We start from the raw sequence: 16,135 nt of genomic DNA, 5'->3' as shown, positions 1-16,135 counted from the left end.
GTCTCCTGACCTTTCTAGGATTATGAAATAGAAACTAATTTAGATGAAGTTGAAATCATTTGTATTTTAAATATTGTACCTGATCTAAAACAAAGGCCAGATCAGGATGGACAGGTCACAACCACAGTCCAGTTCCAAGTTTCAGGGCAACTTTAGCTACTGCAATAGCAACTGCTTGGCAGTCAAGTTGAAACAAATGACTTACCAGTTTTAGTGCCAGAGCTCAAAATGATGGGAATAAAGAAGTAGTGAGGAGCTCTGTTATCTGTGAGGTATCTTTAATAGTGTATATTAAATTAGCCAGGCCGGGCAGTGATGGCACACGCCTGTAATCCCAGCACTTGGGAGGTAGAGGCAGGCGGATTTCTGAGTTCAAGGCCAGCCTGGTCTACAGAGTGAGTTCCAGGACAGCCAAGGCTGCACAGAGAAACCCTGTCTCAAAAAACGGAAAGAAGAAAAAACTTAGCCGGGCTAGGGATGCCGCTTAGTTGGTATAGTGTCTGCCTAGTATGTATGAAGCCCTGAATTCAATCTGTAAAACTCATGACAGGCATGCAATCCTTAGCATGCGGAGGCAGGAGGATCAGAAGTTCAAAGTCACCCTTAGCTACATAGAGTTCAAACTTGGCCTGAGCTATATGAGACTCTGTCTCAAACAAAAAAGCTCTACTAGTCTAGCACTTGGAAAATACTTAAGATGGAAGGTTGATTTTTTTTTTTTTTTTTTTTTTTTTTTGAGACAGTACCTTAAGGGCTGGGATTAAAGGTGTGTGCCACTATGACCCATGACCAACTGGAAACTTGAGTCCTGCTGCATAGGTCTCTACAATGTGAAGGTGTATACATGTACTACTTTTAGAAGGTTCTAGTCCTCTAAAGCAAAGGAACAGACCATTAACTGCCTCTATCTAGATTCAGTCCCAAGGACTGATATCCTCTAAGAGGAAGCATGATTCAGCATTAATTAATTCTTTTAAATCAATACAACAAAGTTTAAAACCAAAGTCTAAATCTAGACATTGGTTCTGGTGGCAAATACCTGTAATTCTAGTAGTTGCAACGTCAAGGCTGAAGGGTCAAGAGTTTGGGGTTATGCTTGGCTACACAATGAATTTGAACCCTGCTTGGGTTATGAGATCCTGTTTCAAAAAAAACCAAGAAACTGTAAATGGAGTTCAAACCCGTTAGTCTTAGTGAGGAGCTATTCAAGAGAGGCACCTGTTCACCATTTCTATGGCTGCCACACAAGTGTTCTGCCCATTCCCCACGAGTCTTGGCTTTGTCTTCTGAGATACCCTGTGGCAGAGTGTCAAGGAGATACTTGCACGTGTGCATGTGTGTATGTGTGAGCTTTCAGTATTCAGGAGTGTGTGTGTACTTTCAGTATCCAGAAGTGAGTGAGAGTATGTGTTTGTGTGTGTGCGCGCGCCCGTTCACTTTCAGTATCCAGAAAGTCAAGCATGGCTGCTGTGTTCACACACAGTGTTCACCATGTTAGGCAGTAGTCCCAGCAACTGAACAGCTCCTAGCCTGGCTCTGAACTCTAGCACATTCCTCCTTGGAGGCCTGAGGAAATGGTACTTAGCCAACCAGTCAATGGTGTCATCTAGAACACTAAACAGCAATAGCAGATGATGGAACCCATGGGGAGAAACCATAGCTACCAAGGTGTCATGTCACAGATGCAAACTAGTGCAGGCAGTGCCATCTTGTCACAGTCTCAAAAGCAAAATCACATACCCTCTAACATGAAAAAGAGACCATGACCTGAAGCCACTGACCAGGACCAACAGAATGCCACTTTGTGTCAAAGACCTAGGCAAGGAATGTGACACGAGTGACATGTGCAAGCCATCTTTGGTTTCTTGGCTTCCACAGGTTCCCTCTGAGACCTCAGTAGTGTGACCTGCTGACAGACCTGAGGGCAGGGACACAGCATCTAACTGATGCGTACAGCAGGCTGCTGATCCAGGTCCAATTTACTACAGCTTTTTGGAGCAAATTTAAAAGCAGCAGTAACAACCAGAGCTTCTCCTGTTTAGGGAGAAAAGTTTTAAAAAGGTCTCACATTTTCAAGATAACAAGAAGCATTCCATGCACACAAGAGCAGCTGCAACAGGAATCCCAGGGAGGACATGATGGCCACCAGGGGATCAGGTGGGGACTAAAAAGTGCCTTCCTCCCAGGTTCAAAGTTCCTTGAAAGGGAAAGGAACAACATGGGAATGATTGTGGGAAGTGTACAATGCCTCCCAGATGTGTATATAAAGATAGCCACCCAGGAGCTAGTACAGGACATCCTTGCTCCTATGTTTCAGTCAGCACACCAGCTAGACAGCCAGAACTTAGCTGTCATCAAGCCCACAAGCCCTCAGGAGGTAAGTGTCTGCAAATCTTCTCAGGGGACGTTGGAGTTAATGTTCTGGCTGAGAGGAGCCAGTGGGCAGCTCCTGCCACACACAGTGGTGATGGCCTTATGGTCTGCTTCATCTACATCTCCCAAGGTACTTCTCAAACTGGCTGTAGCCATTTGGCATCTGCTTCACATCCAGGGCTAGTGACCACTGTCACAATGATGCCAGGGACTTGATAGAGGCAAAGATAGGACAGGGGCTGCTTGTGGTCTGCCACCCAGATGTGTGTCTCCAACTGACCAGAGCACTGTTCCTTCGTGTCCTTGTTCAGGAGCCTCCCCTCAGTTATCAGGCTCCAGGATGCCAAATCACGAGCCTTGGTCGAGGTGGATGGAGGCAATGGCTGTCCTGCTTCCCACCAAGACATCAGTGCCAAGCTGATTGTGCCACTCAGATGTCGCTGAGCTTTGGCTACTTAGCCTCATCTTTCCCAGTCCCACAGTCTGGAGCTTTCTCTTCCTGCTCAGACTGCTGATCCTTGGAAAATTAAGGATACCCCCTTATTTGGAGCTACTTCCCTAAGGAGCCAAGAGCAGCTGCTAGTGTTGTTCTTCTAGCTTCCTCCGTCAGCCCACTTCACACACTGCCCAGGGCTATGTTGGAACTATCACTCCACCTGTTTCCTTCCTGCTGACACCACAAGGCTCAACACTCCAGCTCAGGCAACCATTTAGTCACAACAACCCTTCTCCCTCCTCATACCCTGAGTCACAGGTCTTGGTCACAGTGGCTGGAACCCTTAGATTTTGTACAAAAAGCTGGGGACATAGTCAAACCTGAGCAGTGGGTGGGTGGTCCCAGGTGAATCCTGCATATAGTGCAATTTCAACAGCTCAGCCAGGTACTGCACCACTCTGATGTCCTCGTTCACTAGTCCCAGGTTTAGCTTTAGGAAGCTGGTTTGTCTGCTGGCCACTGCTTCTTGTGTCTCCTCACTATGGGCAGGTAGATGCAAGTGGTGGCAAAAGGTATAGAGGAATGCCTTAGAGCAGAGCTGGGTGAGCATGCTCTGGACATGAAGGTAGTATGTGCTGCCCCGTTTGATCTGAGTGCGATGGTCAGCCAGGCGGGGCACCAGTGTACCCCTGTACAGGGGACAGCGTAGGGTCTTGCTGTCTAGGTCCAGGATGCTTGTATAGCGGCTGTAACGGCTCAGGGTATGGAGAGTACCCACATTGGCAGGAGAGGCCACTCTGAAAAAAATAGGCAAAGGCCAGAAAAAGAGGCAAGGGTTAGAAAGATGGGAGCAGCTGCTTAGGAGATGAAGCTCACTATCCACAAACTAACTTACACTCAACTGGCTCTACAGGAAGATCAAGTGCTTTGGTCCTCAAGGCCCTCAACAATGTAACTCCTTCCTCTATGGTCTCTGAAGCATCTATTAACTTGCCAAATAGTGAGCCAAACTTCCAGTGGTGCTCCAAGAACTGTCTGCCTGCCTGATCTCCCTGGAATTCCTCATACCAGACTGAAGCACACTTGGGCTTAACCCTCTCTAGGATATTAGCTTAGTTAATCTTTTACCCTTTCTGAGCCTCATCTCCACTTCTCACTGTCCCCATTCTTCCTGGGGTAACCAGAAGGACAAAATAAGTCACCTAAGGCTGGGCAGTGGTGGCTCACACCTTTAATCCCAGCACTTGGGAGGCAGAGACAAGCGGATTCCTGAGTTGGAGGCCAGCCTGGTCTACAGAGAAACCCTGTCTCGAAAAAACAAAACAAAACAAAAAACAAGTCACCTAAGGATGGAGTCTGGCCTGCAGTGAAGTGTGGCTATCACTTCACAACTCTGAGTCCACACCCAGCCAGTATGGAGACTACTGCTAATGAATTCTTTGTTCTAGAGGCCTTGGGCTGCATCTCCCTTGGGTTATGACCCTACTGCCCAGCAGCGTGTGTGTGTTCCAAGGGGCGAAGTGGATGGAACAGGCCAAGTGCTCAGCCTCCTGAGGCTGTTCTCCTGAGGCTCTCTAAGTTTCTGAGTCCTAACTCAGAAAGGCCTAAGTTCCTCCTCTTTCCCTAGCTTCACCCTGGAATGCTCCCCTCCCTGTCAGCTGACTGCTTGCCCACCATGTGGCTGACCTTCATGTCTAGTTCAGAAAGCATAGTGCTCTGAGACTCCCCCCTTAAATTCCCCACCTTTGAATCTGTAGTAAACTTCTAAAAACAAAACACTCCCTATAAAAAGAACAGTCTTACTCAAGGGCAGGGCTAGAGTAGGTAGGTCTTTTGCCTGCCATGCCCAGGCATGGCAGCCACACAAAGAAAACAAAAAAGTTCTCCTTTAGAACAGCCTTCCCAGCTGGGCAGAGATGGCACACACCTATAGTCCCAGCATTCGGGAGGCAGAGGCAGGCAGGTCTTTTTAAGTTCAAGATATCTTGGTCTATAGCGTGAGTTCCTGAGCAGCCAGGACTACACAGAAAAACCCTTTCTCAAAAAACCAAACCAAATCAAAGACAAAAATACGTACCCACTCAGCCTCCTCCAAAAAAGCAGTCTTCCCACAAAAATAGGCATTACCCACTGGTCTAGTAAACAGAACTAACAAGACTTTACACACTTGGGGCTTATATAAGACATGATGCTTTATAATGAGAAAAGCCACTGGAACCATGTTTTTTTTTCCCCTTGTTGCATTTAATAATGATTAATTAAGCACATACTATCTAACCAAGCATTGAGCTGGGAGCTGAGACTATGATGAAAAATGTCCTAGAGTGTTGTCTTGCCATGGGCAAATTAGACCTGAGTGGGACCTAGGGACTGTGAAAGGCCTGAAGACCATGGCAAGACCCACATAGGAGGATTGGGGCCTCATGAACAGGTCAGTTTATGAGGACAGTAAGAACTCTGAAGAGAGTGTCCTCTTCAGGACCACCCTCTTGCCACTCCTAGTGCCTCAATGGCTTTCCTTTACCACCCACCACTCCCAACCAGGGGCCTTGTAGACTCCACACCAGCTTCTGTACCACATCTAATTTGCCTTTACTCCTACTGGGGGTCCCAGGCAAACCCTGAGCTTAGCAAATGCAGCTCCTCTCCCCACCAGGCTCAGCCTTAGTTCCTACCTGCCTGACCCTCCATTTCTGTTATGTCCAGTTTAGGCCATTTCATGAAATTCAGCATTCCTTCCTTCCCAGTGGTGGCAGGATGCTGGCTCCTTCCAAGTTCTTCTGTTCCCCACAAAATTCTTCCTCACTCAGGAAGCCAAATACACAGCCAGGCCCAACTTTGTGCTCTATTTCAGTGAACACAGTCTATTTTTCCAGACCCAGACTGCTACCATCCAAACCAGGGATGAGGAGTCTGAAGTCACCCAGCTAGGACTCTGCCTAAGCCTTTGTCACACACACTTTCTCCTGCTTACCCATCATTCCCCATCTTCTCACTACTGTTTATCAAGCCATACCTTTCTCCCTGAAATTTTATTTAAAATGACGGCAGACTCACCATCAGCTGCTCCAACCTGGTTGGTTTCCAGGCAGAAGGCTTTTATAGGTGAAAAGAACCAAGGGCCAGTGAAGCTCGGGGTTCAGGGTGAGATTCTTTAAAACCTTTATTTGAGCAGTTTCAGGTGAAGCCAAGACTTGAGGATCTAGACGAACCCAGCTCACAGAAATAGCCCTGATGTTGCTCACAGCTCTGTGGACCAGAGAGCAGCTACACAAAAGGACCTCTCGATCACTTTTTAAAAAGCCTCTGTCTTGCTAACAGCTTAGTCTGACCTCGATACAGCAAATCAATTCTAAGGCCAGGTACTGTTCTAAAATAACACACTCCCAATCTTGGCCCTTTTATAGCTCCATATGGCATAAGGTAAGCATAGGGAGTCCCCTGCACAGGAGAGAGGTACCCACAAATCCACCACAGTGAGAGTAGCAGCACCAGTGACCCAGTCACCTGCAGCTCACTCTGCAACCACACCTCTGTCAGTTTTTACTTCAGTGTTCTAGTGTTGTGGTTTCACCTCACTTCTCCAGGGCTTCTCTGGATTAGCTGTGACCTACCCACTGCCATGCCACTTCTGGTTCATTGACCCCCCAGTAAGTCATCCTTTGGGACACAAGCAATGCATAGACACTGACACTTGTGTAGGAACAGTTCCTAGCATTTGTGCCCCTCAGTAGGATACTCACATGGTGCCTCATATGCTAGCAGACACTTCACCACTTGACATTCTGTGCAGTGGCTCAACTGTCATTTTGAGGGCATCTTGCTGAAATCTGTGGCCCTGTCTGCCTCCTTCACTGCACACGTACAGACCAGGAGTCTGCTATCATAAAACAGACTTGCCAGCTGTCTGCAGTGAAAGAAATAGCCTCAAGAGAGGTTAAGCTGGTGGCACAGTGACAGGATGGAGGCCAGAGTCAACATGGCTGGAGGCACGGGGCAGTGACCATGCAATGACCATTGCAAATGGTATATTCAATAAGTCGACTTTATTTCCCTATTTTCTTGGAACACAGGAATGACCTGCCTAAATATCTATGTGAATGAGTCTTGACAAGGTAGCACCATAACTCTGAAGGGATTTCAAACAAGGGAAGGACAAACTCTTGTGACTCCTCACTTTCAGAGCAAAGAGAACAAGTTATTGGAGTTCTATATCTTCCACAGTGACAACCACAATCCTTTCCACCATTGTGACCTGAAGTCAGAACATAAGATCTTCAAGTCCAGTCATTCACTGACTTCACTGGACCAAGACTACAGTTCTTACCCCAGACAAACGGAATCAGAATCTGACTGGGAATTCATGATTTAAAAAACTCTCCCAGGGCATGTAGATATAAGAAGTGTGTCTGCCTAGCATGCACAGGACCTGGCTATCACTAGCCCCACACACATACACAAGGAAATTAATTCTCCCAAGCAGTTCTGACATGGAAGTGGGGAGGAGCCAGGATTGGCAATTACTTAGCAACTGTGAACCCCTCGTCCTAGAGAAGGCAACAGGATCAAGAGTGATTTGCCAAAGGTAAGAACAGTGAGTAGGGCAAGCCACTGTCTAGGAAGTGGCTTTAGAGTGCACAGATCCTAAACGTGCTTCATCTCGTAATGTTTAGGGCTCTTCCCCACCACCTGGAACCAGTTACCTTTGTAGGCCAATAAGCTTCCACTTCTGAAAATCCATAATATGCAAAGGGGAGGAAATCCAGTGCTTCACCGGCTTGGCATAGCAGCCATAGTTGGGAACAAAGATGGACAGTGCAGTTACCAGCTTCCTGACTATGGTTTCATCTTCGCCCAGGACCACAAGTGTCCTCCCACTGAGCAGGGAGTAGATGGCTGGGTGGGCAAAGGGGTACTGGCGGATGAATTTTAAGGCATTCTGGCCAGCTCTCTTTTTGTGCCTCTCAGAGGATAGGCCAGCAGGAGGTACAGGGGGGGTTCTGTCCGAGCTGGTAGAGGCCACACTGCCCATGTAGCTAGTGGTATCCGAGTAGTTATCCAGGCTCATCTTACTAACATCTCGGCTAGCCAGAAGGCAGCTTGGATCCAGCTCATAAGCTGGGAACATTTCACAACTGTTGTCTCTGGGAGAAGGGTCAGTGCTTTCCATCCCGAAGTCCACGTGGAGCCCCTGGTCCTTCTGTATGTAGCGCTGTGGGGGAATGCTCACCACACCATCCTCATCAGAAAGAGTGTAGGCTGGGGTTGGGAGAGGCACCAATTGACCTTCACTCTCCTTTCCAATACAGCAGCTGGAGTCTATCTGGGATGGGATATTTTCCATGTGGCCCTCCTGAGTCTCATCCAGTTCTGGTGAGCCGGCACTTGCCTGGAAATGGATGGCCCCCTCATTATCTGCATAGGCTTCTTCTTCGTTAATGGCACTTGGGTAGCTGGCCTTAAAGTCGTCGGGAATGAGAGCCTCGGAAGGGCAGGTGCTTAAGACTTCAATGCTGTCCTCACTGATTGTCCTGTGGCTGACCGCTTTGCTACGCACTACATGGGGGCTCAATGGCACGGTGAGGCTGGCCTGGCTGTCAGATTTCGACAACACAGAAGCTGACTTCTCGGTGCCCAGAACCTCGATGCTTTCCCCACTGCTGATGCTTCCTTTCATATCCATATCCAGGTAGTCCAGGTTTTCTTGGGGGTCAAAACTGCTCGACTCTGTTGCCTCCACTCCCTTGTACTCTTCGCCTCCAAGTTCCTGCTCCATCTTGATCAATACAGACTCCACACTGGACTTGTAAGAGCCAACACTAATTAACACTTTAGGAATGGGGCATTCTTCTATAGGCTTAGGAGGCAGCCTGTCCTGACTGAGCTGAGAGGGCACATTCTCTTGCTTCTCCATCCTGTCATCAACCTCTACAAAATCTTCAAAGAGGAAATTTGTTATGGGCTGTTGTTTTCGAAGTGCTCTGTCAATCTGACTGGTCAGGAGGTAGCACAGATCTCCTCTGAACATGTGTTCTATGTGGCTAAGCTGGGCCAGGGTCTGAGTGAAATACTCAGTGTCACAAAGTTCCTCCAAGGTCTTCAACTTCTTGTCAAAACACTTGGTGGACTTTGCTTTGATGAGTTTGGGGGTGTAGGCTGGCCTGCAGGTATACAGGTCTGCATTAGCTGACTCCTCAGGATTAGAGGTAGTGGATACCTGGTCAGCCTGATCCTGGGTATGCTCTGTATCACCAGTATGCAAATCAGGCATCTTCATCTTCTGACGAGGGTATGAGCGGATCTGCCTCAGCAAATCTTGATGTTCAATGATGGACTTCTCTACATTGGCCAGTTCATTGGCTTTCTCAATTGCCTGAGAAGAATAAAAACCCTTGTCATTGGCTTTCTTCTGGATCTCTGTTTCTGTGTGTAGCACTGTCCTCGTGTAATCCAAGTCTTTTAGCTTTTTTTCAAGTTCCCCAGCGAATGCCTTCCTGTTACCCATCTTCAAGCACTCAGATGCTCTGGAAAATTCTGCTGAGAGCTCTTGGAATTGTTGCATGATTTTATGCTGGTCTGCAGAGATATAAGCCATACAAAAGGGCCTCACAAAGCCCCTGGCCTCCAGATCATACAAGGTAAGGTGGTGCACATATGCAAAGGCCCCTTCCTTAGAGTCTCCCAGTACCACTTTAGAGTCCTCCACAAAGTTCAACTTTGGGTAGGCAGAACCAGGAGGATGGCCTACGAATGAAGCCTGGTAATCTACTGACATAATCCGCAAAGAGAAGTAATTGAGATCAAAAGTGCCAAAAACTTTGGTGTCATTGGGGATGGTAAGCAAGGGCTGGGGTCCCACCTGCTCAGAGAACTCGGAAATAAGGATGAAGTCCCTGGAGAACTTGGCCCCAGATAGTTTAGACCAGGGGTTAGCCCCCTGGCTGGCATAAGGAAAAAGAGGAACTGAGTACTCCTCAGGCAAAGCGGGCTCATTGTAAGGTTCTTCCTCGTATTCATCTTCCTTGGTGAAGGCCACCACATCAGGGGCGCTGATCATATTTCCTGAAATATGGAGAGCACATTGAGAGGAAATGGAAAATAATGCAGGGTTAGTCGGCGGTGGAGTCAGGCCTCTGCAAGAGAAAGCGAAGTTCTTGCGGCCTTCTTTGCACTTCCGGGGATCCTAAACTGCCCTCTCACACAACGAAGAACTCGAATTCCCGCAGACTCTCGAGGTTTGCGACCTGTGATGTCCTGGGAAGCCTCATGAACTCCAAAGCTGCAGGTCCAGATGACGGAGGCTGGCCATCCTCCAGCGTTTTCCCCGGCCGGCGCAAGGTTTCTGATCCGAGGTCACCAGCACTTCCCGGAACCTACCGGCGACATCAACAGCCCCAGATCTGATCAGGTCATTAATCCTCGCCACGGGCTACCGCAGAATCAGTCAAAGGAGACTCTCCACGACCTAAGGGCAGAAACTGTCGCGGCTCCTAGGACCGTACTGCCCCAGGGAAGCTACTGCGGCACCGCCATCTTGGTATCACATGACTCCTAAGCATCAGGGTCGCGTGACCCGGAAACGCCCACACAGACTTCCAAGTAAGTGGCGCCTTTTAAGAGGCCCTGCCAATCAATCCGTCCAGAGGAAAAGTCCCGTTAACTAACCGCTGTCAGAAAGAAAGGGAAAGTAGGATACAGTGGAAAAGGGAGGAGGCGAAACAGTGTGGGATGAGCGTGCGCGGGGCACGAGGCATTCTGGGAGTTGTAGTTCAAGGTTGCCCTGTGGCGCAGTGGGCGGAAGTTGTCTGCGAGCGCGAGTTTAAGCGCGACTGGGACGTGTGGGTTTCTGATTGAGGCGGCTGTCTCCTGGAAAAAGTGTATTATTAAGGTGGCTCTCAGAGTGCCTCGTGGCTTTTCCTCTGGGTTCTCCAACATGCACGGGCACCCGTGGAGTTGCTGCCGGCGCAGGAGCTAGGGAATGATCTTCCCGGTCACTCTCTTAGCGTTTCAGTGGCAGCGACGGCCTGGAGGCCGTGCCCTGTCCCGCGCTGCCATGGAAGTGGTCTTCCGAGGAGTGCGAAAAGTTCTCTGCGTGGCGGAGAAAAACGACGCTGCCAAGGGAATCGCCGACTTACTGTCCAACGGTCGTATGAGGCGGGTAAGAAGCACGTGGGTTCTGCTTCCTTGAGGAACGCCCACAGAATCGGACAGGGCCCTGGGTACCCAAAGCCCAGGCTAAAGCGACCCCGCCTATTTTGAGAGAGGGCCCCTACGGGCCGCCCACACACCTCAGGCTCTCTCTTGCCTTCAGGCCTCTTGTAAATATAAACCTTTTCACGCATTTGACAGATCGTTGCTCAACGTGTCTGTCTGGTCGTCCCAAATACCAGTAGAGTTTTGGTCTTCCTTCTTTGGGTCAGGAGCGATTGTGAGAAAACATGTATTTTAAAATTCTTCCTTGGTCAATTACAAGTTGAGTAGTATTGGAAGCTGGTAACCAACTCCTTTAACTTGGCCTTCGAGCCTTATTTATCGAATCTTGTCCCTGCCTTCTGCACCCTAGGGGTAACACTTAGGTTTGATTCTAAGTTACACGAAAGATAGGATTGTCTCCCGACAAAGGAAAAGCGAAGGTGAGAAGGATAAAACCTCAAGAACTGTTGCATCATCATTCAGCTGTAGGTCCATCCTATGAGCTGTTCCCCTTTCTTTGCAAATAGTTGGATCCCCAGACCTCTGCCTCCAGTTTTGAAATACCCGGAGCGGGGAGCCAAAGTTAGGTGGGCGCTGGCCCCTAACTTCACCTCTTTAAAATGTCTTTGAGTAATAATTTTTTCTTTTCTATTTTGGAGACAGGGTCTCACTATGTAGCCCTGGATGTCCTGGAACTTGCTAAGTAGATCAGGCTATCCTTGAACAACGGAGATCTGTTTGCCTCTGCCTTCTGAGTACTGGGGTTACAGACTGGCATCCAGCTAACTACTGCTTAAATGTCCTTTTTTTTTTTTTTTTAATATATGTCTATGGGTGTTTTCCCTGCATGTATGCCTGTGTATCAGATGCATGCCCACCAAAGCCAGGCTGGGTATCAGATCACCTAGAACTGGAAGCACAAATGGTTGTGAGCTACCATGTCGGATATGGGACTTGAACCTAAGTACTCTGAAAGAGCAGCAAGTGCTCTTAACCATTGAGTCATCTCTCCAGCCCCTTAAATGCCTTTTTTAAGGAATGCCTGCCCCCCCCCCACACACACACACACACTAGGCCAGGGATTCTTTTCTCCCTCTCTCTTTCCTCCTTCTCCCTGTTCCCCTCCCCTTCCCCTCCCTCTCCCCTCCCCCTTCTTTACCCTTTCCCTTCCCTCTCTCCTTCCCCTCCCCCTCCTCTCGATTGCTAGTTGTTTGTTTGGTTGGTTTTTGAAGACAGAGTTCCTCAGAGGTGTGGTCCTGTCTGTCTTGGAACTCACTATGTACACCAAACCAGGGATTCTCAATACTGTACCATCTTAGAAGGCTCTTAGAAGGCATCCACTATAACGAGAATGCCAACGCTGGAATAAAAGAGATTATTGCTGCTTTGTCGATACCAATGAGTAGATTGGAATTGAATCTTTAAAACTGTGTTTTATTGAGAGAGCTGGCAATCCTAGAAGGCAGTCTTGCATCTTGTCTCCAGCTGGCAAGTTATATAGAGACAATGGGGTGAAGCAGAGAATGAAAGGCGGTCAATCACTTTGGAGTTCAATCTTGCCCCTTGGTCAGCCATATTTTTGAGATTTGTATTGTTCTATAAGGATAAGTAAGAATTAAGTTTGTAGGAAGAAATAAAAGATGAGAACTAGATGACCTCAAACAGCTAAAGCAATTGATATTTAATGCCAGAGAAGTGGTTTTGTAGTTCTGACTATGACATGACCAGGGCATAGGACCTCAGCACTCAATGGTCAGGGTCCAAGAGAATACACATTACTTGTTTAGGCTGGGGTTTTTGTAGCTAAGCATAGGGAGTGGGGAGAGAGAGATTTATTTGGGGCAGAATGAGGAAGTTAGCTGTTTTCCTTAGATAAGCAGTTTGGTCAGACTGCCAAGTCTGTTGTCTCTGCCACCACTGGGTGACTGGAGTTGGGCCTACTGCCTTCTGCAATCCTTAAGTAGTTATTTCTTGAAACTTTGAGCTCAATTCCAGGACTTTGGCTTTTGGGGAGATTCATGTTTCTATTTGGAGGAAATGTCTTACAAGCCTAAGTATGGTAAAGTTTGGGTTGTCTGACCATTATACTATCTAGTTCCAGAAGGTAACTTTTGTCTCTTTAAAAGAGCAAGCAGCATTGTTAGCTCTGTCATGCCTACCACAGTCAGCCCGCTCTGCTGTCACTGTTGTTGTTGGTAGAGTTGGTTTTTGTGTTAGAGTCTCGTTCATGTAGCTGAGGTTGACCATAAAGTTGCTAGGTAGTGGGGGCTGGCCATAAACTTTTTTTTTCTTTTTCTCTTTAAACTGGAATGAATCAATTTATCTTATTTGTATTTTTGTATGGTGTGTGTGTGTTTGTTTGTATTTGTATGTATGTGTGCATGAGTGTGTAAGCACATGCCACATGTTTGCTTGTACCCTTGAAGGCCAGAAAAGGTCCTCTGCAGTTATAGGCAGGGATAGGCCACTTGATGTGGGTGTTCTTCTGGGAGAGCAGCAAGTGTTTTTTTTTTTTTTTTTTTTTTTTTTTTTTTTTTTTTTTTTTTTTTGTTCTTCGAGACAGGGTTTCTCTGTGTAGCCCTGGCTGTCCTGGAACTCATTCTGTAGACCAGGCTGGCCTCGAACTCAGAAATCACCTGCCTCTGTCTCCCAAGTGCTGGGATTAAAGACATGCACCACTACTGCCCGGCGCTGCAAGCGCTCTTAAGCACTGAACCATCGCTATATCTCTAACCATTTATATTTTACCAAACTTAAGCTTGTTGTGAGATATTTCGCCTAAATTGAAACATGAATTCTGACACACACACACACACACACACACACACACACACATCCCAAAGATAAAAAAGCTTAGGTCTTGAAACTGAGCTCAGTATTGGTCAATGTTCCAGGAAGTAGCTATTTAGGAATTGCAGAAGCAGATGGCCCAACTCCAGATACCCAGGCCTTGAAATCTTGATCTCCCTACTCCCACCTTCCAGTATGATTATAGAAGTTTGAAAAGATGGACAGCTAATTTTCTTTCTGGCCTAGGTTTGCCTATTCTAGACATTTGTTATAAATAAAAAGCAAGACCTTTTGTGTGGAATTTGTTTCTTTTCTTTTCTTTTTTTTTTTAAGATTTATTATATATTTATTATAAGTACACTGTAGCTGTCTTCAGACACACCAGAAGAGGGTGTCAGATCTCATTACGGATGGTTGTGAACCACCATGTGGTAGCTGGGATTTGAACTCATGACCTTCAGAAGAGCAATCGGTGCTCTTACCCGCTGAGCCATCTCTCCAGCCCGGAATTTGTTTCATTAAACATAGCAAAATCTATCTACATTGTAGCACCTATTAGTACTTTGTTCCTTTTCATTGAACATTTTAATGTCTCTATGTATCACACTGTGTTTATCAATTGGTAGACATTTGAGTTGCTTCAACCTTTTGTTTATTATAATTAGGACTGGTTGCAAACTGATTTGCAAGTGTCTGTTTGAATAGCTGTTACAATTATGGAAGTCCTATGAGTGGAATTGCTGGGATATGTGATAGCTACCTTTAACTTTTTCAGGAATGGCTAAACGTTTTCCCACATGCTTTAGAAACACTTGCTTTCCAGGTTGTTTTTACTTTAACACCATCCTAGCAGATGTGAGAAGATACTGTATTTTTAATTTACATTTTCATAAAGGCTTATTGACCAATAATACTGAGTTACTTTTCATTTAGTTGTTAGCCATTTGGTTATCTTTTTTGGTGAAATTTGACTGTACAACCAACCCCAAGCCTTGCACAGGCTAAGCAACTGCACAGGCTAAGCAACTGTTCTACCGCTGAGCCATATCTTAGCTCAATTTTAATGTTATTTTCAAATCTGTGTCAAAAAATGTATGCACATATTTTTTCCTTGAGAGTCTTATAGTGTTCATTTTTATTCATTTATGTATTATGTCTGTGCCTGTATGGATGCACATATGCCACAGCATGTGCATAGAGGTCAGAGGTCCTTTACTATGTGGTTTTCAGTAATCAAACTCAGATTTTCAAGCTTGGCAGCATCACCCTTGCCCTCAGAACCATCTTGCTGGCCCGATGTTTTAATTGTCTGTCATCCACGTTTTAAAAAAATATTTGTTTATTTTTATATTATGTGCATTGGGGTGTTTTGTCTGCATGTATGCCTGTGTGAGGGTGTCAAAACCCCTGTGGAACTGGACCCACAGACAGTTGTGAACTGCCATGTGGATGCCAGGAGTTAGCCTGGGTTCTCTGGAAGGGCCGACAGTACTCTCTGGTACAGACAGTACCATTGTCTCTCCAGCCCCTTGGCTCACATTTATTTGTTTGTTTACTTTATGTGAGTGCTCTGTCTTTATGTATACCTACATGCTAGAAGAGGGCATCAGATCCCTATATAGATGATTATGTGGTTGCTGGGAATTGAACTCAGGCCACTGCTCTTAACCACTGAGCCTTCTCACCAGCCCTTGATCCACTTTTCTAGATCATATTTACATATTGTGTTGTCTGCCCCACCTCACTATTTGGTATACGGAGATCCATTAGCTCTGTATCATTTGTTGAATGGACTTGGCACCCTTCTTAAAAATCAGTTATGAAGAAAAAAACCTGTCATCCCATCATACAGAAAACTGATCAGGAAAACAAATTTGAGTGCAACTTGGGCTATATAGTAAGACCCTATTTCAAAAAACACAAAATGATGGGCTAGAGCGATTGCTCAGTGGTTAAGAGTACTGGCTGCTCCTGTAGAAAACCTGAATTCTGTTTACAGCACCTGTGTCACATGGCTCACAATCACCTATAACTCCAGCTTCAGGGGATCCGGTGCCCTCTCCTAGCCTCTGTGGGTACCTGTATATATGTGGAACACATATACACACATTAGTTTTTAAATTTTAACTTAGGGAAAAACAACAGCCACAAAATAAATGGCTTAAGGAGGCTGTCATAAAGTAGTTGCTGAACAAGCATGAGGACTGGAGTTCCATTACAAGTACCACGCAGAAAGTCGGGCTTGGTGATGCGCACCCCTTGGTGATGTGCACCCCTTGGTGATGTGCACCTCTTGGTGATGGGTGATGTGCACCTCTTGGTGATGTGCACCTCTTGGTGATG

General features: G+C 46.7%; 2 protein-coding genes across 6 annotated transcripts in view; one reads left to right on the top strand and one right to left on the bottom strand.

Annotated features, from left to right (window-relative positions):
• Nucleotides 1-1,169: 1,169 nt before the first annotated feature.
• Smcr8 (SMCR8-C9orf72 complex subunit) lies at nt 1,170-10,362 on the bottom strand. Its single transcript, XM_031354874.1, has 2 exons — nt 7,513-10,362; nt 1,170-3,606 (listed from the first exon to the last, which is right to left on the bottom strand). Exons 1-2 carry the CDS (start codon nt 9,864-9,866, stop codon nt 3,153-3,155), a joined length of 2,808 nt encoding a protein of 935 aa, XP_031210734.1. The 5' UTR covers nt 9,867-10,362; the 3' UTR covers nt 1,170-3,152.
• The window catches only part of Top3a (DNA topoisomerase III alpha), a 40,839-nt gene continuing 35,013 nt past the window's right edge, over nt 10,310-16,135 (top strand). For 2 of the 5 annotated variants that reach the window (XM_031354872.1, XM_031354870.1), the window contains exon 1: nt 10,853-10,967. Coding sequence is in view for 1 of the 5 variants with exons in the window: in XM_031354868.1 (XP_031210728.1) it covers nt 10,788-10,967 (180 nt within the window). In the remaining 4 variants the exon portion in view is untranslated. Of the gene's footprint in view, nt 10,409-10,528; nt 10,968-16,135 lie in introns of those variants that run through there. The other 3 variants (XM_031354873.1, XM_031354871.1, XM_031354868.1) reach the window with 3 other exon arrangements.

The sequence above is a fragment of the Mastomys coucha genome, unplaced genomic scaffold (genome assembly GCF_008632895.1).
Source record: "Mastomys coucha isolate ucsf_1 unplaced genomic scaffold, UCSF_Mcou_1 pScaffold5, whole genome shotgun sequence".
Lineage (NCBI taxonomy): Eukaryota > Metazoa > Chordata > Mammalia > Rodentia > Muridae > Mastomys > Mastomys coucha.
Note: the sequence above shows the minus strand (reverse complement) of the source record. Positions and strands in the feature narration are given on the sequence as shown.